General features: G+C 43.6%; 1 protein-coding gene across 1 annotated transcript in view; it reads right to left on the bottom strand.

The window, feature by feature from the left end:
- The window catches only part of REEP1 (receptor accessory protein 1), a 112,113-nt gene that overhangs the window by 42,196 nt on the left and 43,176 nt on the right, over positions 1-26,741 (bottom strand). The window contains exon 3 of the mRNA XM_068966795.1: positions 13,029-13,105. Coding sequence (XP_068822896.1) covers positions 13,029-13,105 — 77 coding nt within the window. The remainder of the gene's footprint in view (positions 1-13,028; positions 13,106-26,741) is intronic.

The following is a 26,741-nucleotide window of genomic DNA, read 5'->3' on the forward strand; positions in this document are numbered from 1 at the left end:
ATATGAAGAACTGACTCATTCGAAAAGACCCTGATGCTGGGAAAGATTGAAGGCAGGAGGAAAAGGGGATGACAGAGGATGAGATGATTGAATGGCATCACTGACTCGATGGACATGAGCTGGAGTAAGCTCCGGGAGTTGATGATGGACTGGTAAGCCTGGCGTGCTACAGTCCATGGGATCGCAAAGAGTCGGACACAACTGAGCAACTGAGCTGAACATATATATATATAGTTTCTTTCAGGTGTACAGCAAAGTGATTCAGCTGTATACCTGACACTAACACATCATTGTGAATCAATTATGTGTGCATGCTAAGTCATTTTAGTCATGTCCGATTCTTTGCCACCCCATGTAGCCTGCCAGGCTCCTCTTTCCATGGGGTTCCCTAGGCAAGAATACTGAAGTGGGTTCCCATGCCCTCCTCCAGGGGATCTTCCCAACCCAGGGATCAAACCCTTGTCTCATATATCTCCTGCTTTGGCTGGTGGGTTCTTTACCACTACCGCCACCTATACTTCAATAGAAAAAAAACCTAAAATTTAAAAACCAACAGCAGGCAAAAAGGTTTTGATCATTTTGGTGCCAAAAGAAAGAAGAGTTCAAGGTACAGATAAAATACAACTCTGAAGTTTAAAGTCCTGGGTACTATTCACTGATGTATCCCATAAACACTTTGCTAGCACCCATATGTGGCAGTTGGTGCTGGGCACCAAGACGACACTGAGGAACAAAGAGGACCTGAGCCCTGTTCTCTTGGAGCTTCCAGTCTAGCAGGAAACACAGACAAGGTTCTGGCATCCTCGGAACTGACAGTCCAGTCAAGGAAACAGAGATTGCTCAAATCAAGACAATTAGTATAGAATAACATCCTCAGACAAGTGCCATCAAGGGTCTCTGTTAACCCATGTGGTACTTCTGCACGTATGAGAAAAAGCCCAACCCTTCGACTGGATGCAGTCCTGTGAGCATATGACTTGCAAACAGGGCTTCATCTGAATTTCAGCTCCACTGGCCAGGTATCTTGTGCTATGAACAACCTGTGCAACCGTACTTGGCAGGTCAAATGAGTATTAACCAGGTCTTTTTATTTTTCCTATTCTGATGCTTTGACATCTTGGGACCTTGCAGATGGAGAGACTACCTCTCTCATGGACACCACAATACAGGCTCCTGCCCACACGTCCTTCCTCTGCTTCCTGATCTGCCTGTGTGACTCTGCATGGCACACTGTGCCTCTAGGGATCTGTGTATCTCTTTAAAAATATTTATTTGTTTATATATTTGACTGTACTGGGTCTTCACTGTGGCACACAAGATCTTCAGTTGCAGCATGTCAACCCTTAGTTGCGGCACGTGGGATCTAGTTCCCTGACCAGGGATTGAACCCAGGATCCCTGCACTGAGAGTGTGGACTCTTAGCCACTGGATCACCAGGGAAGTCCCTTGGGATCTGTGAAGTTAACAAACTTATTCCTTCATGATGGTCATTTCTGTGTCTGCATGTCTTCTGCTACACTGTGCTTAGTTGCTCAGTCTCGTCCAACTCTTTGCAAGTCCATGGACTGCAATACGCCAGGGTCCTCTGTCCACGGGGATTCTCCAGGCAAGAATACCGGAGTGGGTTGCCATGCCCTCCTCCAGGAGGTCTTCCCAACCCATGGATCAAACCCAGGTCTCCTGTACTGCAGTCAGATTCTTTACCGTCTGAGCCACCAGGGAAGCCCAAGAATACTGGGGTGGGTAGACTATCCATTCTCTAGGGGAACTTACCAACCCAGGAATCAAACCAGGGCCTCCTGCATTGCAGGTGGATTCTTTACCAACTGAGGCACCAGGGAAGCCCCTCTGCATTTCTTACCAAACTCAAAAACAAACCCTGGATACCATTCAAACATGATGCTATGAGGGAGCATGATACCTGGGCAGGTTTGAGGCGTCGGAAAAGTAAAGCCCTTTCAGGCCATCCTCGTGATAAGAGAGCAAACACAAACAGTAATTTCTAGCAAGACATTTCAGAGGTCTTTAACTCTCACATCACTCCAGACAGCAGCTCCACCCACCCCTTCTTTCCATCCTAGTCCACTGCCTTCTGCTCCGGGCAGGCCCTTCCTGAACATTCCCCTAGCAACTAAAGGACACTTTCATGTCAAGATTGTTTAATGCTTCACAGCCAGAAAAGAGAAGGAGCTGAAGGAACAGAGATGTGATCCTCTCATATTTGAACACTCTGGTGATTAACAATGGAGAAAATTTGGTCTTGAAAACAAGTATTTGTCAGTCCAAGGGGCAAATGAGCCTGGCAAGCTCAGGCACCAATCCAAGATACACAGATAATCCTAGGGGGAATCTGTCACACCGGGGCTCTTTCATTTATTATGTAACAGATGTGGGTTTTTTTTTTAATAGGTTCTATGTGCACATAGTTTAAAAGATTCTAGAAGTCCAAAAGGGGACATAACAGAGTCTCTTTCCCATCTTGGACCCTTTTCCAAAAGCACAAAAGCATCATCAGTTTCTTGTAGATCCTTCCAGAAGTGGACTAGGACTAAGATATACAATCATGTGGGTATGTAGGACACCTGCAATGCTCCCTACACTCTCCTAGTGGTATTCTCTGCTCCCCTTCACACCACACCTTGCTTTCCCCACCACACATACAATTAACAGTACACTCTGGTGGCTTCAGCAATATGTGAACTGTGAAATTCCAGATGTTCAAGCTGGTTTTAGAAAAGGCAGAGGAACCAGAGATCAAATTGCCAACATCCACTGGATCATCGAAAAAGCAAGAGAGTTCCAGAAAAACATCTGTTTCTGCTTTATCGACTATGTCAAAGCCTTTGAATGTGTGGATCACAACAAACTGTGGAAAATTCTTAAAGAGATGGGAATACCAGACCACCTGACCTGCCTCTTGAGAAACCTATATGCAAGTCAGGAAGCAACAGTTAGAACTGGACATGGAACAACAGACTGGTTCCAAATAGGAAAAGGAGTACATCAAGGCTGTATATTGTCACCCTGCTTATTTAACTTCTATGCAGAGTACATCATGAGAAACGCTTGGCTGGAAGAAGCACAAGCTGGGATCAAGCTTGCCAGGAGAAATATCAAAAACCTCAGATATGCAGATGACACCACCCTTAAGGCAGAAAGTAAAGAAGAACTAAAGAGCCTCTTGATGAAAGTGAAAGAGGAGAGTGAAAAAGTTGGCTTAAAACTCAACATTCAGGAAACTAAGATCATGGCATCTAGTCACATCACTTCATGGCAAATAGATAGGGAAACAGTGGAAACAGTGGCTGATTTTATTTTTTTGGGGTCCAAAATCACTGTAGATGGTGATTGCAGGCTTGAAATTAAAAGACGTTTGCTTCTTGGAAGGAAAGTTATGACCAACCTAGACAGCATATTAAAAAGCAGAGACATTACTTTGTCAACAAAGGTCCATCTAGTCAAGGCTATGGTTTTTCCAGTGGTCATGTATGAATGTGAGAGTTGGACTATAAAAAAAGCTGAGCACCGAACAATTGATGCTTTTGAACTGTGGTGTTGGAGAAGATTCTTGAGAGTCCCTCGGACTATAAGGAGATCCAACCAGTCCATCCTAAAGGAGATCAGTCCTGGGTGTTCATTGGAAGGATTGATGTTGAAGCTGAAACTCCAATACTTTGGCCACCTAATGGGAAGAGCTGATTCATTTGGAAAGACCCTGATGCTGGGAAAGATTGAGGGCAGGAGGAGAAGGGGATGACAGAGGATTAGATGTATGGATGGCATCACCGACTCAATGGACGTGGGTTTGGTTGGACTCCGGGAGTTGGTGATGGACAGGGAGGCCTGGCGTGCTGCGGTTCACGGAGTTGCAAGGAGTCAGACACAACTGAGCGACTGAACTGATCTGAACTGGAGATTTTCTCATACCAGTACATGGAGAGTGGTTTCTCTCTCTATTTTTTTTTTTTGGCTGCTCCATGTGACTTGCAGGATCTTATTTCCCTGGCCAAGGATTGAACCTGAGCCCAGGACAGTGAAAGCACTGAGTCCTAACCACTGGACCACCAGGGAATTCCCCAGGCCTTACCCTTCTTAATGGCTGTATAGGGGGCATGAGCATCTACCCAGACCCCCACAGATGGATATTTACAAAGGTCACAACCTTTAGCTACTACAACAGAGCTGCCGTGAATCTCCTGGAGTATGCTTCTTTATGTCCTGATGATAATGTACCTTTAAGAAAATGCTCAGAAGTGAAATTTCTGCAGGTATCTGATTTATAGGTAGAAGCTGCGCTTTTGTGCAAGCATGGATACAAGAGCCTGGTTCCCCGCAGCCTCACGCTCACAGTGTAGGACAGTGAAAGAGCCTGCCCCAGGTTATGAGGATTGGTGGGGCGGTGGAGCGGGGGGCGGCGGGGTAGGATGGGCATTAGATCCTGAGCAATTCTTCTGAGCTGCTGGAGCCCCTGTATTTTCTGGTCAGCCTGCTGCTAAGCCTCCTTGTTCTTCAAGATCTTTCCTGTGTATCCCATCCACATTAACATGACCTGAAAAAATAATTAATTTATTTTTAGTTGCACTGGGTCTTCATTTCTGTGTTAGTTGCTCAGTCATATCTGACTATTTGTGACCTCATGGGCTGTAGCCCACCAGGCTCCTCTGTCCATGGGGATTCTCCAGGCAGGAATACTGGAGTGGGTTTCCGTTTCTTTCTCCAGGTTCATTGCTGTACATAGGCTTTCTCTAGTTGTGGTGAGCAGGTGCTGCTCTTAGCAATCACTACATTTTCTTTCTATTTTTTTCCTCAAGCTTTTTTCCTGCCCCACTTTCTATTCAAAGACAACTGCTGGCTTATTGAGTGATTCATTCAGTTGGGAAAATTTAACTGAAAAGCTATGAGGTAAGGGGCCCATACTAAGGAGTTCAGGGAAACCAAAGCTAAGGTAGAAACATCCTCACCCTTAGTGGTTTGTCATTTAGCAAGACCAACAGGTAACCCCATAATGTGCAGTGAGTAATGGAACAATGTCTCAGTGAGGCTCAAGGGCTTTGCTTCTCTCCGAATCATCATCCATTGCTCACAAACATACACCTCAAAATTCTTACTATGTACGTGGCCAAAGGTCCATATAGTCAAAGCTATGGTTTTTCCAGCAGTCATGTAAGGATGTGAGGCTTGGACCATAAAGAAGGCTGAGCACCGAAGAATTGATGCTTTCGAATTGTGGTGCTAGAGAAGACTCTTGAGAGTCCCTTGGACAGCAAGGAGATCAAACCAGTCAATCCTAAAGGAAATCAACCCTGAATATTCATTGGAAGGACTGATGCTGAAGCTGAAGCTCCAGTATTTTGGTCACCTGATGCAAAAAGCCGACTCATTGGGAAAGACCCTGATGCTGGAAAAGATTGAAGAAAAGAGGAGAAGGGGGTGACAGAGGATAAGATAGTTGGATGGCATCACTGACTCAATGGACACAAGTTTGAGCAAACTCTGGGAGATGGTGAAGGACAGGGAAGCCTGGCATGCTGCAGTCTACGGAGTCAAGGGAGTCAGACACAACTTAGTTACTGGACAACAATAACAAAATTCTATGTGGATAAGCCCTTGAATTGCCCTGATCTTGAGAACTAGGATGTATTTGAGAAGAAAAGGCTGGATGAACCCATCATATCCAAGGCATTTGTATAGCACTCAGGTGCAGTTCTATGCTCTCAATACAATACCGTCACACTCAAGGGGGTAAGAGTTTCCTTTTTTTTTTTTTCAGTCATGCCGGGTGGCTTGCCGAATCTCAGTTCCACAACCAGGGATTGAACCAAAGCCTCAACAGTGAAAGTTCTGTGCCCTAACCACTGGACTGTCAGGGAATTTCTAAGAGATTTCAAAGAGGGTTGGGCAAGTGATGAAACTGTCAAAAATATACGCAATTAATGTGTACAGAAAATTTCTGGAAAAAAACACAACCGACTTTGACCATGCTAACCTCTGAGGAGAGAGTCAAGGGCCTGGGGGAGGCGGGACTTACTTTTTAGTGTACTGTTTCAATTTTATTTTGCCATGTGCAGGTAGTATTTTATATATATGTATGTATATTTTAAAATCAAATGAAATAATCTACGCAAATTGTGAAACAAACCGCCATCCTATCTCTTCTGTGACCATACACAGTCGCTGTTTTCATCAAGATAGAAAGCTTTTAAAAGTTACCTGTGAAGAGAGAACTGTTTTAAGGGTGAGGTGGAGAGAGCAGGGTGGGGATGGATGCGTGAAGACTGAGAGGAAAAGTATAAACACGAGGGGTGATTTCCAGTCCAGGAAGTGAACCGAAGTGAAAGATGCTTCTAGGAAGCCAGAAGGTGTAGAACTACCTCTCCACTTCTTTAATTATAAAAAGAACTTGGAGCTGCTGAACTGGGGTCCATTCCCTGGAAGGGAAAGGGGCTCTGTCTGTCTGATAGGCCTGTTCTGGGTCCAATCCCCGGGCGAAAGAGAGGATGGAGAGGGAGGACTATCCCAGAAGGAGACCAGGATCTGTGATACCTGGAGGTCGGCAGGGAAAGGCAGAGCAGGCTGAGGGCATGTCCAGACTGTAAGCTGAGGCAGCCAATCCCCGGGCGAAAGAGAGGATGGAGAGGGAGGACTATCCCAGAAGGAGACCAGGATCTGTGATACCTGGAGGTCGGCAGGGAAAGGCAGAGCAGGCTGAGGGCATGTCCAGACTGTAAGCTGAGGCAGCCAATCCCCGGGCGAAAGAGAGGATGGAGAGGGAGGACTATCCCAGAAGGAGACCAGGATCTGTGATACCTGGAGGTCGGCAGGGAAAGGCAGAGCAGGCTGAGGGCATGTCCAGACTGTAAGCTGAGGCAGCCACAGGTGGCAGTGGTTCAGCTGCAAGTTGTGTCTGACTCTTGCAACCACAGGAACCATAGCCCACCAGGCTCCTCTGTCCATGGGATTCCCCAGGCAAGAATACCGGAGTGGGTTGCCATTTCCTTCTCCAGGGGATCTTCCCGAACCAGGGATCAAACCTGGGTCTCCTACATTGCAGGTGGATTCTTTACCGACTGAGCCACCAGGGAAGTAAGGCGGGCAGGGAAGGATCCCATGAGCCCTTCCCTGCAAAAGCGGAGTCCAAGGTGCCAGGAGACAGGCAAGGGACCCTCACTTTCCACCCACAAACTGCCTGGACAGTGCAAGCTCAGGGGGACCAAGGAGGGACCAGATGACGCCTCTACGTGGGTCAGGAAGAGAGGGGGTTTCTGCTCACACTGCACACACACTCCAAACACACCAGCTATCAGATGCCTTCCTGTGATAGGCAGTGTTTTGATCCTAGGAACTTCCTCCCCATGTTACCCACCAATATGTTACCTCACATGGCATAAGGGATTCTACAGATGTAATTAAGGCAATTAATCTGCTGACTTCAAGTTAGGGAGATTGGGACTTTCCTGATGGTCCAGTGGTTAAGAATCTGCCTTCCAGTGCAAGGGATGCAGGTTCAATCCCTGGTGGGGAGACTAAACCTGTGCACTGCAACTATGGAGCCCACATGCCACAGTGAAGACTCAGCATAGCCAAAAAAAAAAAGAAAACTGAACATATGAAAATTTCAAAGTTCAAGTCAGCACATTTGGTACATGTATTGCAAGTGCTCTTAATAGATAATCATGAAAATTTTTTTAAGATGGGGAGATTATATTGGATTATTGGGGTGGGCTTAATCTAATTACATGATATCTTAAACAAAAAGGCAGAGACTATTCTCTGGCTGGTAACAGAAGAGGACAGAAATGACATGCCATTGTTGGCTTGAAGATGACAGGATGTCACATGTCAAGGAAGTGGGGACCTCAGTCCTACAGCCCCATGGAACTGACTTTGCCAACAACCTGAACAAACCTGTAAGTGGAATCTCCCCAGAGCCTCCAGATAAGAGCCTGGGCTGACCCACACCCAGGTTTTGGTCTTGTGAGCTTCTCAGCAGAGGACTCAGTTGACTCTATTTGAACTTCTAACTCACAGAAACTGTGAAATAATAAATTTGTACTGTTTAAGGATGCTAAATTTTTAGTAATCTGTTCTGGCAGCAATAGAAAAGTAATACACCTCCCCCAAGTCAAAATTAAATCAACTCCAGAAATAGATGTTGACACTTGGGTTGCCATGCCCTCCTCCAGGGCATCTTCCTGACCCAGGGATTGAACCTGAGTCTCTTTATGTCTCCTGCATTGGCAGGCAGATTCTTTACCACTAGTGCCACCTGGGAAGTCTACTTATTAGGCATGAGACTAAAATTCCAGGACCATGGGTTAAACATATCCCAGCTATTAGAGAGCAACACATTCATCATTAGGTAGGATTTCCACCCAGCAAAGTGGTTGAAATGCCAGGACCTCAGGAAAAAGCTCGTGAGACTAACGTTCTTCCCCACAGTGTTCATAATAAAGGATGAGAGGACAGCAGGAGGCCAGCAGTGCCAGCCAAAGGGAGGGCATTAAGACAGAAGACTAGACCACAAGAAGTGCTGGCCATACTCTCTCTTTTTTTTAATTGGAGGACAGTTGCTTTACAATGTTGCATTGATTTCTGCTGTACAACACTGCAAATCAGTCACAACTATATATTTATATCCCCTTTCTCTTGGGCCTCCCTTGCCGCCCCCTTCCACCCCTCTAGTTCATCACAGGGCACCAGGCTGGGCTCCGTGTTATTAACATGTTAGCACCTTCCCACTAGCTATCTACTTTACACATGACAGTGTATGTCAATGCTACTCTCTGAGTTCATCCCACCTCTCGTTCCCCCTCTGTGTCCACATCTGTGTCTCCATACCTTCCCTGCAGTTAGGTTCATCAGTACCATCTTTCTAGATTCAATCTATATGCTTTAATATACTATATTTATTTTTCTTTTTCTGACTTACTTCACTCTGTATAAAAGGCTCTAGGTTTATCCACCTCACTAGAACTGACTCAAATTCATTTCTCTTTATGGCTGAGTAGTATTCCACTGTATATATGTACCACAACTTCTTTATCCATTCATCTGTTGATGGACATCTAGGTTGTTTCCATATCCTGGCTACTGTAAATAGTGCTGCAGTGAACACTGGGGTAAGATGTGTCTTTTTGAATCGTGGTTTTCTTAGAGTATATGCCCAGTAATGGGACTGCTGGGTCATATGGTGGCTATGATCCTTAATCGATTACACAGTCCTCACTAGGTCCAGCCTATTCTCCTCATCTCCACGAGACAGACAGGAGCCTCCCCACTGAAGCTCTGATGAAAATGGGGTTTGCCTCCTAGTGCCAGCCTGTGGGGCCTGGGGAAGGAAAAAAAAAATGGCTCAGAAGAGTTCTGTCTCCATTCTTAGAGCCTCAGCCCATCTCTGGTCTGCTGTTTACCTGGGCACAGAACAGGGCAGGATGGCACAAGCATATTAAATTAGTTCATCCAGATTCCTTCCTTCCAGCTTGAGGTCATGATAGCTGAGACATCTATCTCTCCCAGTGCAGATGAAAGCCAGGCTCCTTCAGGGGAAAAACTACATACACACTGAGCCAAGACAGGATTCAGTGAAGTAGTGTTCAGAAAAGTGGACGTCTTTGACCCAGGATACCCCAGAGGATAAGTCCAGACAAATCCTTTTTTGGATGAGAACTTTTTTCTCCAAAATGGAAATATCCTTATTATTTTTTTCCAATGATATTTGATCATGGTAAAACATTGATAAAACACAGCAAAAGTGAAACTGACCTCATGATCCCAAATTTCAGAAATAAACCTAGTTAAGTGATCAGTATTTTCCACACTATTTTTAGTATACGTTCACATGTGCACAAACTCAGACACTTCAGATATAAACAGGATTCTATATATTATTCACAACCTCTTTTAGCTAAGACACAATATATCAGTTCAAACATGTAGCTTATGATTTTCACTTGGTTCACCACTATAACTGTACTGGTCATAAGAGAAAAAAAGCTGTCCATCAAAAGGGAATAGATTAAATTACAGTCCATCTATACCATGAAATTCTATGTGGCCTTTTAAAAAAAGTAGGTAGATCTATTTATGCTTTCATGAAAGCATATTTGAAAAATAGATTTGAAAAACAAAGTAAGAACTATTAGGTATACTAGAGTTGTTGTTCAGTCGCCCAATCATGTCCGGCTCTTTGAGACCCCGTGAACTGCAGCACGCCAAGTCTCCCTGTCCCTCACCATCTCCCAGAGTTTGCTCAAGTTTACGTAAATTGCATCAGTGATGTCGTCCAGCCATCTCATCCTCTGATGCCCTCTTCTCCTTCTGCTCTCAATCTTTCCCAGCATCAGGGACTTTTCCAATAAGCATCTATTCATATCAGATGACCAAAACACAGGAGCTTCAGCTTCAGCATCAGTCCATCCAGTGAATATTCAGGGTGAATATCCAGTGAATCTCCCTTAACTTGACTCGTTTGATCTCCTTGCTGTCTAAGGAACTTTCAGGGGTCTTCTCCAGCACCACAGTTTGAAGGCATCAATTCTTTGGTGTTCTGCCTTCTTTACAGTCCAGCTCTCACAACCACACATGACCACTGGGAAAACCATAGCCTTGATTATATGGACCTTTGTTGGCAGACTAATGTCTCTGCTTTTCAACACACTGTCTAGGTTTGTCATCGTTTTCCTGGCAAGAAGCAATCATCTTCTGATTTCATGGTTGCAGTCATCATCTGCAGTGATTTTGGAGCCCAAGGAGAGGGAATCAGTCACTATTTCCACCTCTCCCCCTTCTATTTGCCATACAGTAATGGGGCATCTGGTCCCATCATTTCATGGGAAATAGATGGGGAAACAGTGGAAACAGTGTCAGACTTTATTCTTTTGAGCTCCAAAATCACTGCAGATGGTGACTGCAGCCATGAAATTAGAAGATGCTTACTCCTTGGAAGGAAAGTTATGACCCACCTAGAGAGCATATTGAAAAGCAGAGACATTACTTTGCCAACAAAGGTCCATCTAGTCAAGGCTATCGTTTTTCCAGTGGTCATGTATAGATGCTAGAGTTGGACTGTGAAGAAAGCTGAGTGCCGAAGAATTGATGCTTTTGAACTGCGGTGCTGGAGAAGACTCTTGAGAGTCCCTTGGACTGCAAGGAGATCCAACCTGAAGATTAGCCCTGGGATTTCTTTGGAAGGAATGATGCTAAAGCTGAAACTCCAGTACTTTGGCCACCTCATGCGAAGAGTTGACTCACTGGAAAATACTCTGATGCTGGGAGGGATTGGGGACAGGAGGAAAAGGGGACGACAGAGGATGAGATGGCTGGATGGCATCACTGACTCGATGGACGTGAGTCTGAGTGAACTCTAGGAGTTGGTGATGGACAGGGAGGCCTGGCATGCTGCTATTCATGGGGTCGCAAAGAGTCGGACACGACTGAGTGACTGAACTGAAATGAACTGAATGGGGCCGGACGCCATAATCTTAGTTTTTTTTTTAATATTTAGTCTTAAGCCAGCTCTTTCACTCTCCTCCTTCACCCTCATCAAGGGGCTCTTTAGTTCCTCTTCACTTTCTGTCGTTAGAGTGGTATCATCCGCAAATCTGAGGTTGTTGATGTTTCTCCTGCCTATCTTGATTCCAGCTTGTAACTCATCCAGTCTAGCATTTCTCATGATGTGCTCAGTGTATAGGTTAAACAAACAGGGTGACAGTAGGCAGCCCTGTTGTACTCCTTTCTCGATCTTGAACCAATCACTTGTTCCAGACGGGGTTCTAACTGTTGCTTCTTGACCCGCATACAGATTTCTCAGGAGACAGGTAAGACAGTCTGGTATTTCCATCTATTTAAGAGCTTTCCATAGTTTGTCATGATCCACAGAATGAAAGGCTTTAGCATAGTCAATGAAACAGACATGGATGTTTTTCTGAAATTCTCTTGCTTTCTCTATAATCCAGTGAATGTTGGCAGTTTGATCTCTAGCTCCTCTTCCTTTTCTAAACCCAGTTTAGACATCTGGAAGTTCTTGGTTTGCATAATGCTGAAGCATACAGTGCTGTATGTTGTGCTTAGTTGCTCAGTTGTGTTCAACTCTTTGTGGCCCCCACAGACTGTAGCCCACCAGGTTCCTCTGTCCATGGGATCCTGCAGGCAAGAGTACTGGAGTGGGTTCCCATACCCTCCTCCAGGGGATCTTCCCAACCCAGGGATCGAACCCAGGTCTCCTGCATTGCAGGTGGACTCTTTATTATCTGAGCTACCAGGGAAGCCCAAAGCATTTGGTACATCCTTAAAAAAAGGAAAAGTATGTGTATATGTGTGTATCCCTGAATATTCATTGGAAGGACTTTTGCTGAAGCTCCAATATTCTGGCTCCTGATGTGAAGAGCCAATTCACTGGAAAAGACCCTGATGCTGGGAAAGATTGAAAGCAAAAGTAGAAGGGGATGGCAGAGGATGAGATGGTTGGATGGCATTATCAACACAGTGAACATGAATTTGAATAAACTCCAAGAGGTAATGGAGGAGAGAGGAGCCAAGTGTGCTATAGTCCATGGAGTCACAAAGAGTCAGACACAACTTAGCAACTGAACAACAAAAAAAAAGTGTGTGTACATATACACACACACACACATTTAAAAAAATTGTATACAACTGTGAAAAGCAGTAATGGTGAGAGTCAATGGTGCTGGGGGAAATTTAGTTTTATTGCACACTTTTGTGTATTGTTTCTTATTTTCCTTTTAATTTTTTTTAACATATGAATGTTTCTTTACCAACTCCATTAATTGAAGAATTTTGTTTATTTTGCCCATCTTTATAAGAACAATACCTGCTCTGATAAAGGCATTCAATAAACATTTACTTGAAGAACAACTTTATAGACTAGTTGATTTGAAATGTTCCAGTGAACATCCTTGCACCTGCTTCTCTGCTGATAAGGTTTAAGACTGTGGTCAGACCTTTTCCATCTCTCCCTTGAGACTAGGCAACATCTTTCCTGGAAAAGTCCCAATTCCTGGAGTACTTACCAACAAAGGAAGATGTCAGTGAATGTCTCTGCTGTGGTGAATAGTGCAAATATAATCCAGTACATCATCCATTTGACCTGTTGAAAGAGAAAGCAATAAAGCTAGCAGAAAAGGTCAAGGATGAATGGTTGCGAACTTCAAGAGAACAGGCTCCAACAGCAGATGTTGAGATGGGTCCAGGCAGCCTTGCCTACCACTGGTCACCCCTTCTCCTATCCCTCCCCAGGTTGGTCCAGTTCCACTCCAGACCCTGGGGCTGCAAACATAGGCCATTTCCACAACTGACCCAGGCTCAAGCTCAAAGTAGACTTTAGGTGCCCTTCACTAGTCCTCAGGTTGAGCCAGTGAGACCTGAAGACCAACAGTGACTCAGGATTCAGTCAAGTCATTTTGCCAGGACTAATACCAGGTGAATAAAGTTTCCAAGCTTCCACAGAGACACACTCTGGGATGAACTTTAACCTAGCCATATTCTCTGAGATAAATAATGGTAATCCTCACTGATCACTTAAAAACACTTCTGAGGACTTCCCTGGTGGTCCAGTGGTTAGGATGCAGAGCTTCCACTGCAGGGGACATGGGTTTGATCCCTGGTCAGGCAATGGCACCCCACTCCAGTACTCTTGCCTGGAAAATCCCATGGACGGAGGAGCCTGGTAGGCTACAGTCCATGGGGTCGCTAAGAGTTGGACACAACTGAGTGGCTTCACTTTCGCTTTTCACTTTCCTGCATTGGAGAAGGAAATGGCAACCCACTCCAGTGTTCTTGCCTGGAGAATCCCAGGGACGGCGGAGCCTGGTGGGCTGCTGTCTATGGGGTCACACAGAGTCAGACACGACTGAAGCGATTTAGCAGCAGCAGCATCAGGAACTAAGATTCTACATGCTGAGGTACAGCAAAACAAGCAAACACAAAACTCTTTCATGTGGGAAAGCCCTCACAGAAACTGGATATTTTCTTTTATCTCCCCCACGTGACCATCCTTTTCCACTTCTACTGTTTCTCTTCCCCAGGTGAAGCCTTGGTTTCCCCCTCCCTGTCCCCTGCTCTCTTTAACTACTGTAAGAGTCTCCTAACTGCTTTCCTGCCCTTTGACTTTCCTCTTACCAATCCATCTTGCAAACTATCCCCACACTCATCCCCCACAAAGCATGAACTCATCCTACTAACCTTTCATTTAAAATCTTCTAGCCTGCAGAATAAAGTCCAAAATCCTTAGTCTGCTCCTCCTGTTTTTTGGAAATGGTGGGGTAGTTTGTATTGGACTAATCCTCTTGCCAATAATGATAATAAACTCAGAACAAAATATTTTATTCTATCTATCTTTGGCCACACCACATGGCATATGGGAAATCTTAGTTCCCTAACCAGAGATTGAACCCACACCCTCAGCATCAAAAGCACAGAGTCCTAACCACTCGGCTGCCAGGGAATTCCCTAAACAAAATATTTAAAAATAACTGTCTGAAGGCTAGAAAAGCTATCAAATGCTGGCAGAAATTGGAAAGGATCCAACTCTTGAAATGTGGGGACCACACCAGAGTAAATCCACGTGGATGCAGCTAAAGAAACCACCTGGCCAGCAAATCATGGGGCAGACAGAACTCCAGAAGAAACCCATAGTCGAATTTGCCTGAGGAAGTAGAAAATAGAGTTTGAGATGGTCAAAGATGCTGGAAATTGAAAAGGAAAAATCCTCAGTAAGAGGGAAGCATAAGTCATAAACCAAACTCACATATAAACTCCTTTCAACTTCTTAGCTGGCTTCTGAATTGTACAGAATCAGGTAATATTCCAAGGTGGCTGAGTAAAATACAGCTAGGAAGTGGAGAGTCAAGCAGAGATTCAGTTTCTGCCCACTACAGGAGAAACAGAGTTTGGAGTTCAAGTTTTGCCTAATTAGAGAAGGTTGGTAAACATTTGGGAATTTCCAGGGGAACATTTAAAAGGTCATACTTCAGGAATACAAATTACAACCTAGGACTTAAGAGATTAGCTCTAGGACTAAGAGTAAAACTGAAATACACCCGCCCCAGGAAAATGTAAAACTTAACTACCACAAGGTCAAGGTGATCTGTTGGAAGTTAACTGCCTGCTAGAATAAAAATTAACCTTCTTCACAGGAAGACAACATAGATCTGGAGTTCCTATGATGAAGTATACATAAAAATTCCAACAAACAAAAAAGGTGTGTGTGTGTGTGTGTGTGTGTGTGTGTGTGTGTGAAGAAACAGGAAATATGCTCCATGGTTAAGAGAAAAACTAGTCAATAGAAACAGATCTGTATTTGACTTAGATGTTACAATTGGCAAAGACTTTAAAAAGTATAAATGTATATTGAGAAAAATAAATATTCACACATAAAAGAATGAAGATGGACTTCTACCTCACACTATATACAAAAAAGTGAACTCAAAATGGATCAGAGACCTAAATGTAATAACCTTACAAGAAAACACAGGAGTAAATTTTTGTGGCCTTGGGTTAAAACATGTTTTCTTAGATGTGACACCAAAAACACAAGCAACAAAAAAAGAAAATAGATATATTAGACCTTATAAAAATTTTAATTTTTTGTACTTCAAAAGATACCATCAAAAAAGTGAAAAGACAACCCACAAAATGGGGAAAATATTTGCAAATCACTATCTGACAAAGTATTTGTATTGAAATAATAAAGAACTTATATAGCACAACAATAAAAAGATCAAATCCAGGTCTCCTGCATTGCAGGCACATTCTTTACCAACTGAGCTACTAGGGAACCCCCAATAAAAAGACAAATAAGCCAATTTAAAGTGTGTCAAGGGCCCATATCTTTTAGAAAATGAATCAGTAATTAATAAACCCAACACCCATTTATGATAAAAGACCTGAATAGCCAATATGATACTGAAGAAGAGAAACAAAGTCAGATAATTGATGCTGTCTAATTTTAAGATTTAATATAAAGCTACAATAACCAGGAGAGTGTGGTATTAGTGAAATAACAGATAAATATATCAAATAGACTAGACAAATAGAATAGACAGCCTCCAAACAGACTGCACAAATACAATCAACTAATCCTTGACAAAGGAGCAAAGGCAATTTGATGGAGAAAAGACAGTTTTTTCAATAAGTGGTGCTGGGAACAATTGGATATTTACAATCAAAAAACAAATAGATGTAGGCACTGATCTTACATCTTGCACAAAAATTAACTAAAACTATAAAATTTCTAGAAGATAACACAAGAGAAAACCTAGGTGATCTGGAACTTAGTAATTCATCTTTTAACACACCACCATGACCCACAGAAGAAAACAATGATAAGCCAGACTTCATTAAAATGAAAAATTTCTGCTCTGCAAAAGATATCGTTAAGAGAATGAAAAGACAAGCCACAGACTGGGAGAAAATATTTGCAATACATATACCTGAAAAGGGACTTGTATCCAAAATATTCAAAGAATACTTAAAACTCAACAACAATAAAAATAACAACCCAATTTTTTAAATGGCAAAAAATCTGAATATATATCTCACCAAAGAAGATATGTAGCAACTTACTAACAGATATTTTATTATAGATTTTTTAAATTCACCACTTAACAAGACACTTATCCTAGGAGGAAAAGGATGGGTTCAGGATTATTTTTTTTTAGTATAAATATGTTGTGTAGTCTACCAGGCTCCTCCGTCCGTGGGATTCTCCAGGCAAGAGTACTGGAGTGGGTTGCTGTTTCCTTCTCCAATAGGAAAAGGTAGATACAATGAGTGAAGAGATGGGAGATTTCAAGAGAAAGAAGGAAAATCTTTAAAAAGAACTAAATGACATCCTAGAACTGAAAAACAAAACATCTGAAAAAATGTTTTTAATTATTGAATGAAATTTATAGGAGTTTGGTCACAACGAAAGATCTGTGAACTTGAAGACAAGACAACAGAGTCAACCAGGCTGAAGCCTAGGTTAGCGGGCGGGCTGGGGGATGAAGAGTCTCGATACCTGAGGAACACCCATCTAGCAGTAAATGTACGTGGAACACGAATTTGAGAGAAGAGAAAAAAGAGAATTGGATAGAAAAATTATTTGAAGAAATACTGCCTAAAGTTTTCCAGAATTTAACCAACATATGGTCACAAAACCCAGTGAATTGACGCAAGATAAATATGAAGAAAACCACATCTAGCCACATTATAGTAAAACTGCTAAAAAACAAAGAGAAAACCTTAAGTGAGGGGGAAAAAGGACATTACATACAGGGGAATGACAGTAAGAATTACAGTTGACTTTTTATCAAAAACAACAAATACCAGAAGAAAATGAATAACATCTTTAAAGTGCCACACACACACACACACATACACACACACACACACACACACACAACAGTGCCAACCTATCATTCTATACCTAGCACAAATATCTTTCAAAAACCGAAGGCAGTTCTGGTGAATCTCATTGCCTCTGTGACTCTGAAACATGTGCCCAAATAGATCAATTAGAGGCCTTCTCTATTTAGAAAAACAGAATAATCCCTTGGGAACAAGGCTGGCTTAGTCCATCAAAAGAAACTTATCTGTGACACTATATACTACCAAGGTTATATGCAGCAGAACGGGCTCCTTAGCAGGGAGCAAACAATCTTACCCAGCTGTAAACTCCCTGGTATACTGGGGCCCAGGATCTAAGAATTCCCGACACTGGTATCCATATACACTGCAAGGAGCCTGAATTCCCTCTCTGGAAGTTTTTTCGTTTCAGTGTTCAAACCATGTTCCAGGGACTTCCCTGGGGGTCCAGTAGTTAAGATGCTGCACTTCAGTTGACTTTTTATCAGAAAGAATGAACTGGCTTAAGTGGGTTTTTGGGAAGATGGGATTAGATAGCTTACAAGGCAAGAAATGGTCCCCAAGAGAAGGATGGCTAGGTATACCTGGGAGGGAAGGGACCTGCTGAAATCAGGGCATGAGTGACTGATTGTTATGGAACCACTCACATTAACAAGAAAAAATAAAAGCCAAACTGGGGAGAAGAAGCTGAGCTCCATGAGGCTGAGGACAATCTGAGGGTTTTGGAGGCCATCTAAGAAAAATGCCCAATGGGCCTCTAGAGAGGCAAAAGTAAATCTCAGGAAGGAGATTGGAGCTGAAGACTGAAGACAAAGATGAGGAAGCCATGGCAGAGAGGAGACTGGAAGGGACAGCCTAAAGAATTTTCCATCATGTACTCCTTCACCTTAAAATACTTTCATGCAGAAAGAAGGATCTGAGAATGACTCACTGAGCCTAACAAGGTAAATGAAATACTGGTGACTCAGACATGGAAACCATAAATAAATATCTGGAAATGGTCTCCCGACCTCTCCTCAGAGAAACCAAATGGAAGCTGTTTTTCCAAGATTTGAAATAGAACTTGCCATGTTAGAGGGATTCTACCCAAAACTCCCTGCAAGGTGAGTGGGAGTGTGGGTGGGCCAGCACCCAGAATAGAGAGAGGAAGTTATTGTTGACTTGTGACGTTATCATCAGGGGCAGCTCTGGAGTGGACAGTTGACAGCACAACTGGGAACTCCCTCTGGACTGGTCAAGCACAGGAATGAGGAGACAGGAGAGAAGTGATGACCCTAGGTCACAACAAAAGGGTGGGAAGCAGATCTCAGTGACTTTCCATGAGTCACAGAATGGGCTGAGACCCCAGGACCCATCAGATCCTGCCCCCAGGGCTCCTGGGAGCCTGTGAAAAGCCTCCTCCACGAACTCTGGAGGCAGCAGGCTCAGTCAACTCTTAGCCTCACCTCACCTTTGGACCCTCCCCCCCACCAGTCACACTAATATTTCTTAAGCCTCTCACACTCCCTTCTGCATCTGAGCTCTGTTCCAGTCTCACAGGGAACCCTCTCTGACAAATGACTGAGAAAGGAAGTATCTGAGCCAGGTTGACAGATGAGTTGGCACCATCTGCTGGTACAAGTTCACAGGGGACAACTGTAAAGTCAGAGGTGGCTGGGAGAGGGTAGGGAGGGAAATGCCCTGTAGGCAGAACTGTGAGCAGGGCTCTCAGTCCAGTGGGAGAATCGTCCTGAGGTGTGGCATTTATACTGTCATCATGTATATTAACCATATTTTCATATGTTCTGTATTCTTTTTTTTAGATTTTTCTTGATGTGGATCATTTTTAAAGTCTTTACTGAATTTGTTACAATATTGTTTCTGTTTTATGACTGCAAGGTTTTTTGGCCACAAGGCATGTAGGATCTTAGCTCTCCAACCAGGAACTGAACTTGCATTCCCTTTCATGCAATGAACTTGCATTGGAAGAAGTCTTAACCACTGGACCACCAGGGAAGTCCCATTTCCTATGTTCTTGATGTTGGGGTCTTGCTGACTGGAGAGACTGCCTCTCCTATGACTAGCTAATTCACAGAGATAGCAAATTTCTTATCCCAGGGCACATCTGCACACTGAGCAATCTGGGATCCATACTACAAACCACCTCCTTTATGGAGCTCTCACAGGTTGAGCTAATATTTCCCAGCCCTAGTCATCTGGGACCAGCTGCCAGATAACTGGAGGCAGATCCCATACCCCAGAGCCTGCTGAAATTATTCAAACTAGCCAGTTGTAAGGCTTCTCACTCTGCTTTGCCTTGAATTCCCCACAGAAACTGTAATAAAGGTCAATGCCCATGTTTCCCCCTTGCTCTCCCTCTAACTCCTAACAGACCTGGTACTTCTCCAGTGGCCCTGCATGATGTGCTGAACCTCCTACTTCCAAGGAACAGTGAGTAAAAATTTCTTCCTCTATGAGTCATTTCTGTGTCTGTATGCCTTACCATAGCTGATTAAAACAAATCTGGGATACATTTTAAAACACCACGTAAGAATTTGGATAGATGATGAGGTACTTGGAAGGGACAAGATTGAGAATTTGGTGTTGAGGTGGTTTTGAAATTATGTGGATGGGTCCATAGAATGCAGATGTTTGTGGCTCATGCTAATGCTCACCAGAAGGTCCCAATGGCAGAGGAGGCTCTTGGTAATCGGGGGGTGAGATGACCAGCTCTATAGATGTCTGTGAGCCTTTTAGTTCAGGCATGATATTGCTTGATCAATGGGCTCATGTAGCAGTGGTCATGTGGACAGAGGAAACACACTGGCTCAGCAATGTGCATTTCTCTCACCAAGGATGACCTGGCCATGACCTCTGCCCAGACACCAAGGTGCCAACAGCAGTGACTAAGCATCTCTAGGACGGTACCATAACTCAAAGCACCAGCCAGCCTCCTGGGAGCAGGCCATCATACCAAGTCCCGTCCTTCATAGAAAGGGGAGCACAGAGTCTTTCTGGAATATTCATTCATTGGGCATGTGGGCTTGCTTTCCCCAGTGCCATGTTTCTGGCATCCACACAACAAACTGTGGACTCCATTGAGTATCCTTCTCATTTTGATGTATTCCACCCAACAATCCCATGAGAGGAGCTTGGCAGGCTGCAATCCATGGTGTCATAAAGAGTCAAACACAACTGAGTGCACACACACACACACACACACACACACACACACACACACCCATCACTGCCTCTGACCAAAGGCTCTCTTTTACAGCCAAAGAAACGCAACAATAGGCTGATGTTTCGGGGAATCTCTGATGTAATCATGTATCCCAATGCCCAGAAGCAGCTGGCCTTATACAATGCTGCAAGACCTTCGGAGAGTGCCAGAAAAGAACCAGGTGGGAATTAGCATTCTGGGAAGTTTCCATGCTCTCCTAGACAATGCAGTTTCCTCTCTGAACTAGTAACCAACACATGGTACTGCATCTTAGCCAGAATCTAAAGGTTCAGGAACCAAGGAAATGAGGGTGGTGTTTCTTAGGATTAGGCCTAATGCTAGCACCCTGCAATTCAAAGTGTAGTTCATGAGATTGCAACATTAGAATCCCCAAGAAGTTTGTTAGAAATGCAGAATCAGCTTGTTAGAAGTGTAGCATCTCAGGTCCCACTCCAGAGCTAATGGATCAGTTCTACATTTTAATAAAACTCTCTGCTTATTCGTATGCATGTTAAAGTTTGAGAATCACTGGTCTAATCCACTCACAACACTTTAATTCTCATCCTCAGAATTCTGAGCTCTGGTTTTTAATAATTTTAGTGCTTGGAGGATGGATGCTTCCACCAGGGATATAAAATGGTTCTGATGAAGTGGAAGCAGAGACTAGAAGGTCACCTGGCCATTTCAAGACCACCACGTCACTAGGAAACAGATAATAAAGGGCTTATAGACTGCAAGAAGATCCAACCAGTCCATCCTAAAGGAAATCAGTCCTGAATATTCATTGGAAGGACTGATGCTGAAGCTGAAACTCCAATACTTTGGCCACCTGATGCAAAGAGCTGACTCATTTGAAAAGACTCTGATGCTGGTTTTTCAAGATTGAAGGTGAGAGGAGAAGGGGATGACTGACGATGAGATGGTTGGATGGCATCACCGACTCAATGGACATGAGTTTGAGTAAACTCTGGGAGTTGGTGATGGACAGGGAGGCCTAGTGTGCTGCAGTCCATGGAGTGACTGAACTGAACTGAACTGAACTAAACTGGGCTTTTGTAGGGTAACTGATACTGCTTATGAAGGGGAACTAGAGTTGCTATTACACAATGTGGTGGGAAGGAGGTTGGATGGAGGTTAAGAATCCTTTAGGGCAGCCATCCCCAACCTTTTTGGCACCAGGGACCAATTTCAATTTCATGGAAGACAATTTTTCCATGGATGGGGGTTGGCGGGTGGTTTCAGGATGGTTCAAATGCAGCAGGGTTTGTGCTCTTATGATAATCTAAAGCCACTGTTGATCTGATAGGAGGTGGAGCTCAGGCGATAATGCGAGAGATGGGGAGCAGCCGTAAATACAGATGAAGCTTCACTTGCTTGTCCACTGCCCACCTCCTGCTGTGTGGCCTGGTTCCTAACAGGCCATGAATACAGGTTTGTGGCCTGGGGGTTGGGAACCTCTGCTCTAGGGGATCTGCAAGCATTGTTTTGTTCAGAGGTAAAAGTCAATGGATCATTACTACAACCCTCCAGAGGCAAGACCACTAAGGCCTCAGATTCCCCAGAAATGAAGATTTAGGCCACAACCTTGGAGAAGAAAAGGGGCTTCCCTGGTGGCTCAGATGGTAAAGAATCTGCCTGCAATGCAGGAGACCTGAGTTCAATCCCTGGGTTGGGAAGATGCCCTGGAGAAGGAAGTGGCAACCCACTCCAGGATTCTTGCCTGAGAAATCCCATGGACAGAGGAGCCTAGCAGGCTACTGTCCATGCAGTTGCAAAGAGTCCAACACAACTGAGCCACTAACACTAACACTTGGAGAAGAAACCACACTCACTAAAGTTGAAGGCACAGGGAGCATGGACTGGATGGTGGAAAAGGGAAGTAATAGGAAACCCTGTGAAAGACTTCGGAATGGGTGTCCTGTGGACTGCTAGGTGCTAGCCAGAGCAGCCAGCCTCCTGAATTATTTTAACTCTGCAGGTGTCTTGTTTTACAATATCTCTGAGTTATTTTACAACTTGGTGAGTTATCGAAAACTGATTGCAATGCAGATAATTTAGTCTATAGAGGTGAACAATAATTTCGTCCCGTGGAGGTACAACTGGGTCCAATGATCACATTTCCCAAGAAATCAGTTGAAAATCTATGAACAAACATTTCATCATACCTCATTCAGTTCAATTCAGTCGCTCAGTCATGTCCAACTCTTTGCAACCCCATGAATCGCAGCACGCCAGGCCTCCCTGTCCATCACCAACTCCTGGAGTTCACTCAGACTCACGTCCATCGAGTCAGTGATGCCATCCAGCCATCTCATCCTCTGTCGTCCCCTTCTCCTTGGGCCCCCAATCCCCTCCCAGCATCAGAGTCTTTTCCAATGAGTCAACACTTTGCATGAGGTGGCCAAAGTACTGGAGTTTCAGCTTTAGCATCATTCCTTCCAAAGAAATCCCAGGGCTAATCTCCTTCAGAATGGACTGGTTGGATCTCCTTGCAGGCCAAGGGACTCTCAAGAGTCTGCTCCAACACCACAGTGCAAAAGCATCAATTCTTCGGCGCTCAGCCTTCTTCACAGTCCAACTCTCACATCCATACATGACTACTGGAAAAATTGCTTACATACATATCTGTTCTTCGGAGTCTCCTTTGGACTGATTTCTTTTTTAATACCTTATTGGTTCCCACATTACTCAGTGAGTTAAGTAAAATTTTCAACATGTGTTAATTTTCTATTTGTATAAGAATCATGATTTCACCCCTTTTTAAATTCAGTCAGTTCAGTTGCTCAGTCATGTCCGACTCTTTGCGACCCCAGGGACTGCAGCATGCCAGGCCTCCCTGTCCATCACCAACTCCCAGAGTTTACTCAAACTCATGTCCATTGAGTTGGTGATGCCATTCAACCATCTCATCCTCTGTTGTCCCCTTTTCCTCCCACCTGCAATCTTTCCCAGCATCAGGGTCTTTTCAGATGAGTCAGTTCTTCGCATCAGGTGGCCAAAGTATTGGAGTTTTAGCTTCAGCATCAGTCCTTCCAATGAACATTCATGACTGATTTCCTTTAGGATGGACTGGTTGGACCTTCTTGCACTCCAAAGGACTCTCAAGAGTCTTTGCCAACACCACAGTTCAAAGGCATCAATTCTTCTGCATTCAGCTTTCTTTATAGTCCAAATCTCACATCCATACATGACTACTGGGAAAACCATAGCCTTGACTAGATGGACCTTTGTTGGCAAAGTAATGTCTCTGCTTTTTAATATGCTGTGTAAGTTGGTCATAACTTTTCTTCCAAGGAGTAAGCATCTTTTAATTTCATGGCTGCAATCACCATCTGCAGTGATTTTGGAGCCCAAGAAAATAAAGTCAGTCACTGTTTTCACTGTTTCCCCATCTTTTTGCCATGAAGTGATGGGACTGGATGCTATGATCTTAGTTTTCTGAAAGTTGAGTTTTAAGCCAATTTTTTCACTCTCCTGAAGGCTCTTTAGTTCTTTGCTTTCTGCCATTAAGGGTGGTGTTATCTGCGTATCTGAGGTTTTTGATATTTCTCCTGGCAATCTTGATTCCAGCTTGTGCTTCATCCAGCCCAGCATTTCTCATGATATACTCTGCATATAAGTTAAATGAGCAGGGTGACAATAAACACCCTTGATGTACTCCTTTCCCAATTTGGAACCAGTCTGTTGTTCCATGTCCAGTTCTAACTGTTGCTTCCTGACCTGCATACAGATTTCTCAAGAGGCAAGTCAGGTGGTCTGGTATTCCCATCTCTTGAAGAATTTTCCACAGTTTGTGGTGATCCACACAGTCAAAGGCTTTGGCATAGTCAATAAAGCAGAAGCAGATGTTTTTCTGGAACTCTCTTGCTTTTTCCATGATCCAGAGGATGTTGGTAATTTGATCTCTGGTTCCTCTGCCTTTTCTAAATCCAGCTTGAACATCTGAAAGCTCATGGTTCACGTACTGTTGAAGCCTGGCTTGGAGAATTTTGAGCATTACTTTACTAGCATGTGAGATGAGTGCAATTGTGTGGTACTTTGAGTGTTCTTTGGCACTGCCTTTCTTTGGGATTGGAATGAAGACTTAAATTTTTCCAGTCCTATGAACACTGCTGAGCTGTCCAAATTTGCTGGCATATTAACAAAGACATACATACCAAGCATGAACTCATGACCACTGACTTAAATAAGGACTCTAGCTTCTATTCATGTTTTCTTTCTTTCATGTATAGATTTAAATATTTTAACTAATTTTATTTTATTTATATTTATTTATTCTCCTTCTCCCCTTAACATAGTACATGAGCTCTGCCAGTGATGGTTCACTTGACAATTTAATTTTTAGAGTGTTTACTATTAAGGTTAAATCCTGTCAGAGCCAGAAGAAGAGAGAGGACTTGCCAGAGATATGAATCTCTGGAGCTGGACTCAGATGAAGAAATTTGGATTTGGCAAGAAGATGGTATAGAATTCTTATTGGAAGAATTTGTTTTGTTTTGGGCTGAAACAGAAAAAAATAGCTTTGCTGCTTTGGGAGGCAAAGGGGGACACAGTGGGACTGTGCCTCTCAAAACTGTGTGTCCCAACCTGGAAAGAATTGGTGAGAAGTTTTATTCTTGCCTCAAGTGGTCTCCTGATCTTCTCTGAAGAATACTTCATCAAGGGTGTTCCATCTTCCATTTGTTCTGGAAGAATTTTTTAAAAGGTAAAGGAGTGGATGTTGTGTAGCCCAAGAAATAACTGTAATATAGATCACTATATATTTTCATATATATAATATACAGGCATATCTCCTTTCATTGTTTATTTTTAAAATGCTCTTTGCAGACATTGAGTTTTTTTCACAAATTGAAATTTTGTAGTTAAGCAGATATACTGGCACCATTTTCCCAACAGCATTATTTTGAATAAGGGTGTATATAGTTTCTTAGACCTGGTGTTATTGCACACCTAATAGACTACAGCATAGTGTAAACACAAGTTCTGTGTGCTCTAGGAAACTAAACAGTGCATGTGACTCACTTTTTGGTGATATTCATTTTGTCGTTGTAGCCTGAAATCAAACATGCAGTATCTCTGAGGTGTAGGGTGTGTGTGTGTATTTTTAAAACTACTAGCATCCAGGGACTTCCCTGGCAGTCTGCTGGGTTGCACTGCAGGGACACATGTTCAATCCCTAGTCAGAGGACTAAGATCCTGCATGCCCCATGGTGTGCCAAAAAAAATTATGAACTACTAGCATCCGAAGCCTCCTAATCTGGAGGGCATCTCCCAGCGTGTGGGTCTTTATGGAAGGCAAAGTCTATTACCCAGACTTGGAGAAACCAAATGTCCCTATCCAGGGTTTTGAATCTTCATGGGATGTTCCAAAGGCAAGAACGTTCCAAAGGCATGGGCAGCTCGCAGCCAGTTTGGTAGTGGTGACCTGGGCAGCAGATTCCTAAACAGACCCTTCCTGCAGCACGAGCTTGGCCATCACCCAGCCTTCTTGGACCTTCCTCAATTTCTGAGTATCTTTCCCCAGGCTTCTAGTTAATTCTATGAAAGTGAAAGTGTTATTCGTTCAGTCGTGTCTGACTCTTTTTGACCTGATGGACTATAGCTCGCTAGGGCTCTGTCTGTGTAATTCTCTAGGCAAGAATACTGGAGTGGGTTGCCATTTCCTCTTTCAGGGATCCCCCCAACCCGAGGATCAAACCCAGCTCTCCTGCACTGCATGCAGATTCTTTACCATCTGAGCCACCAGGGAAGCCCTATAAATTCTTTTCTATTTAAGCATCTGCCCATCAAACCTTGACTAGTGTAGCAAGTTTGGAAAGACATAAAAAGCTATGAATGTCAAGAGCAGTGTCTCTCAAATTAAGGATTTTGTTAAAAATGATGATTTTTGAGTAGAGTTACCTGTACACCTGAAACTAACACAACATTGTAAATCAACTATACTCCAATAAATATTAAAAAATTGAAAGTAAATAAATACAATCAAAATAAATTTAAATGATAATTTTTTTTAATGCCAATTTTTATTTTGGAGGTTTGGGTAGGGCTTGAGATTCCAAGTTCCAACAAGCTCCCGGGTGATGTGGGATAATGCCAGCCCACAGACCGCTCCTTGGGTGCTGAGCTCAGGAGCGCTGAATGCTTGTAGAGAAGCGGCTAGAAAGTGGGAAGGAGC

Source organism: Capricornis sumatraensis, chromosome 1, assembly GCF_032405125.1.
Source record: "Capricornis sumatraensis isolate serow.1 chromosome 1, serow.2, whole genome shotgun sequence".
In the NCBI taxonomy this organism is placed as follows: Eukaryota; Metazoa; Chordata; class Mammalia; order Artiodactyla; family Bovidae; genus Capricornis; species Capricornis sumatraensis.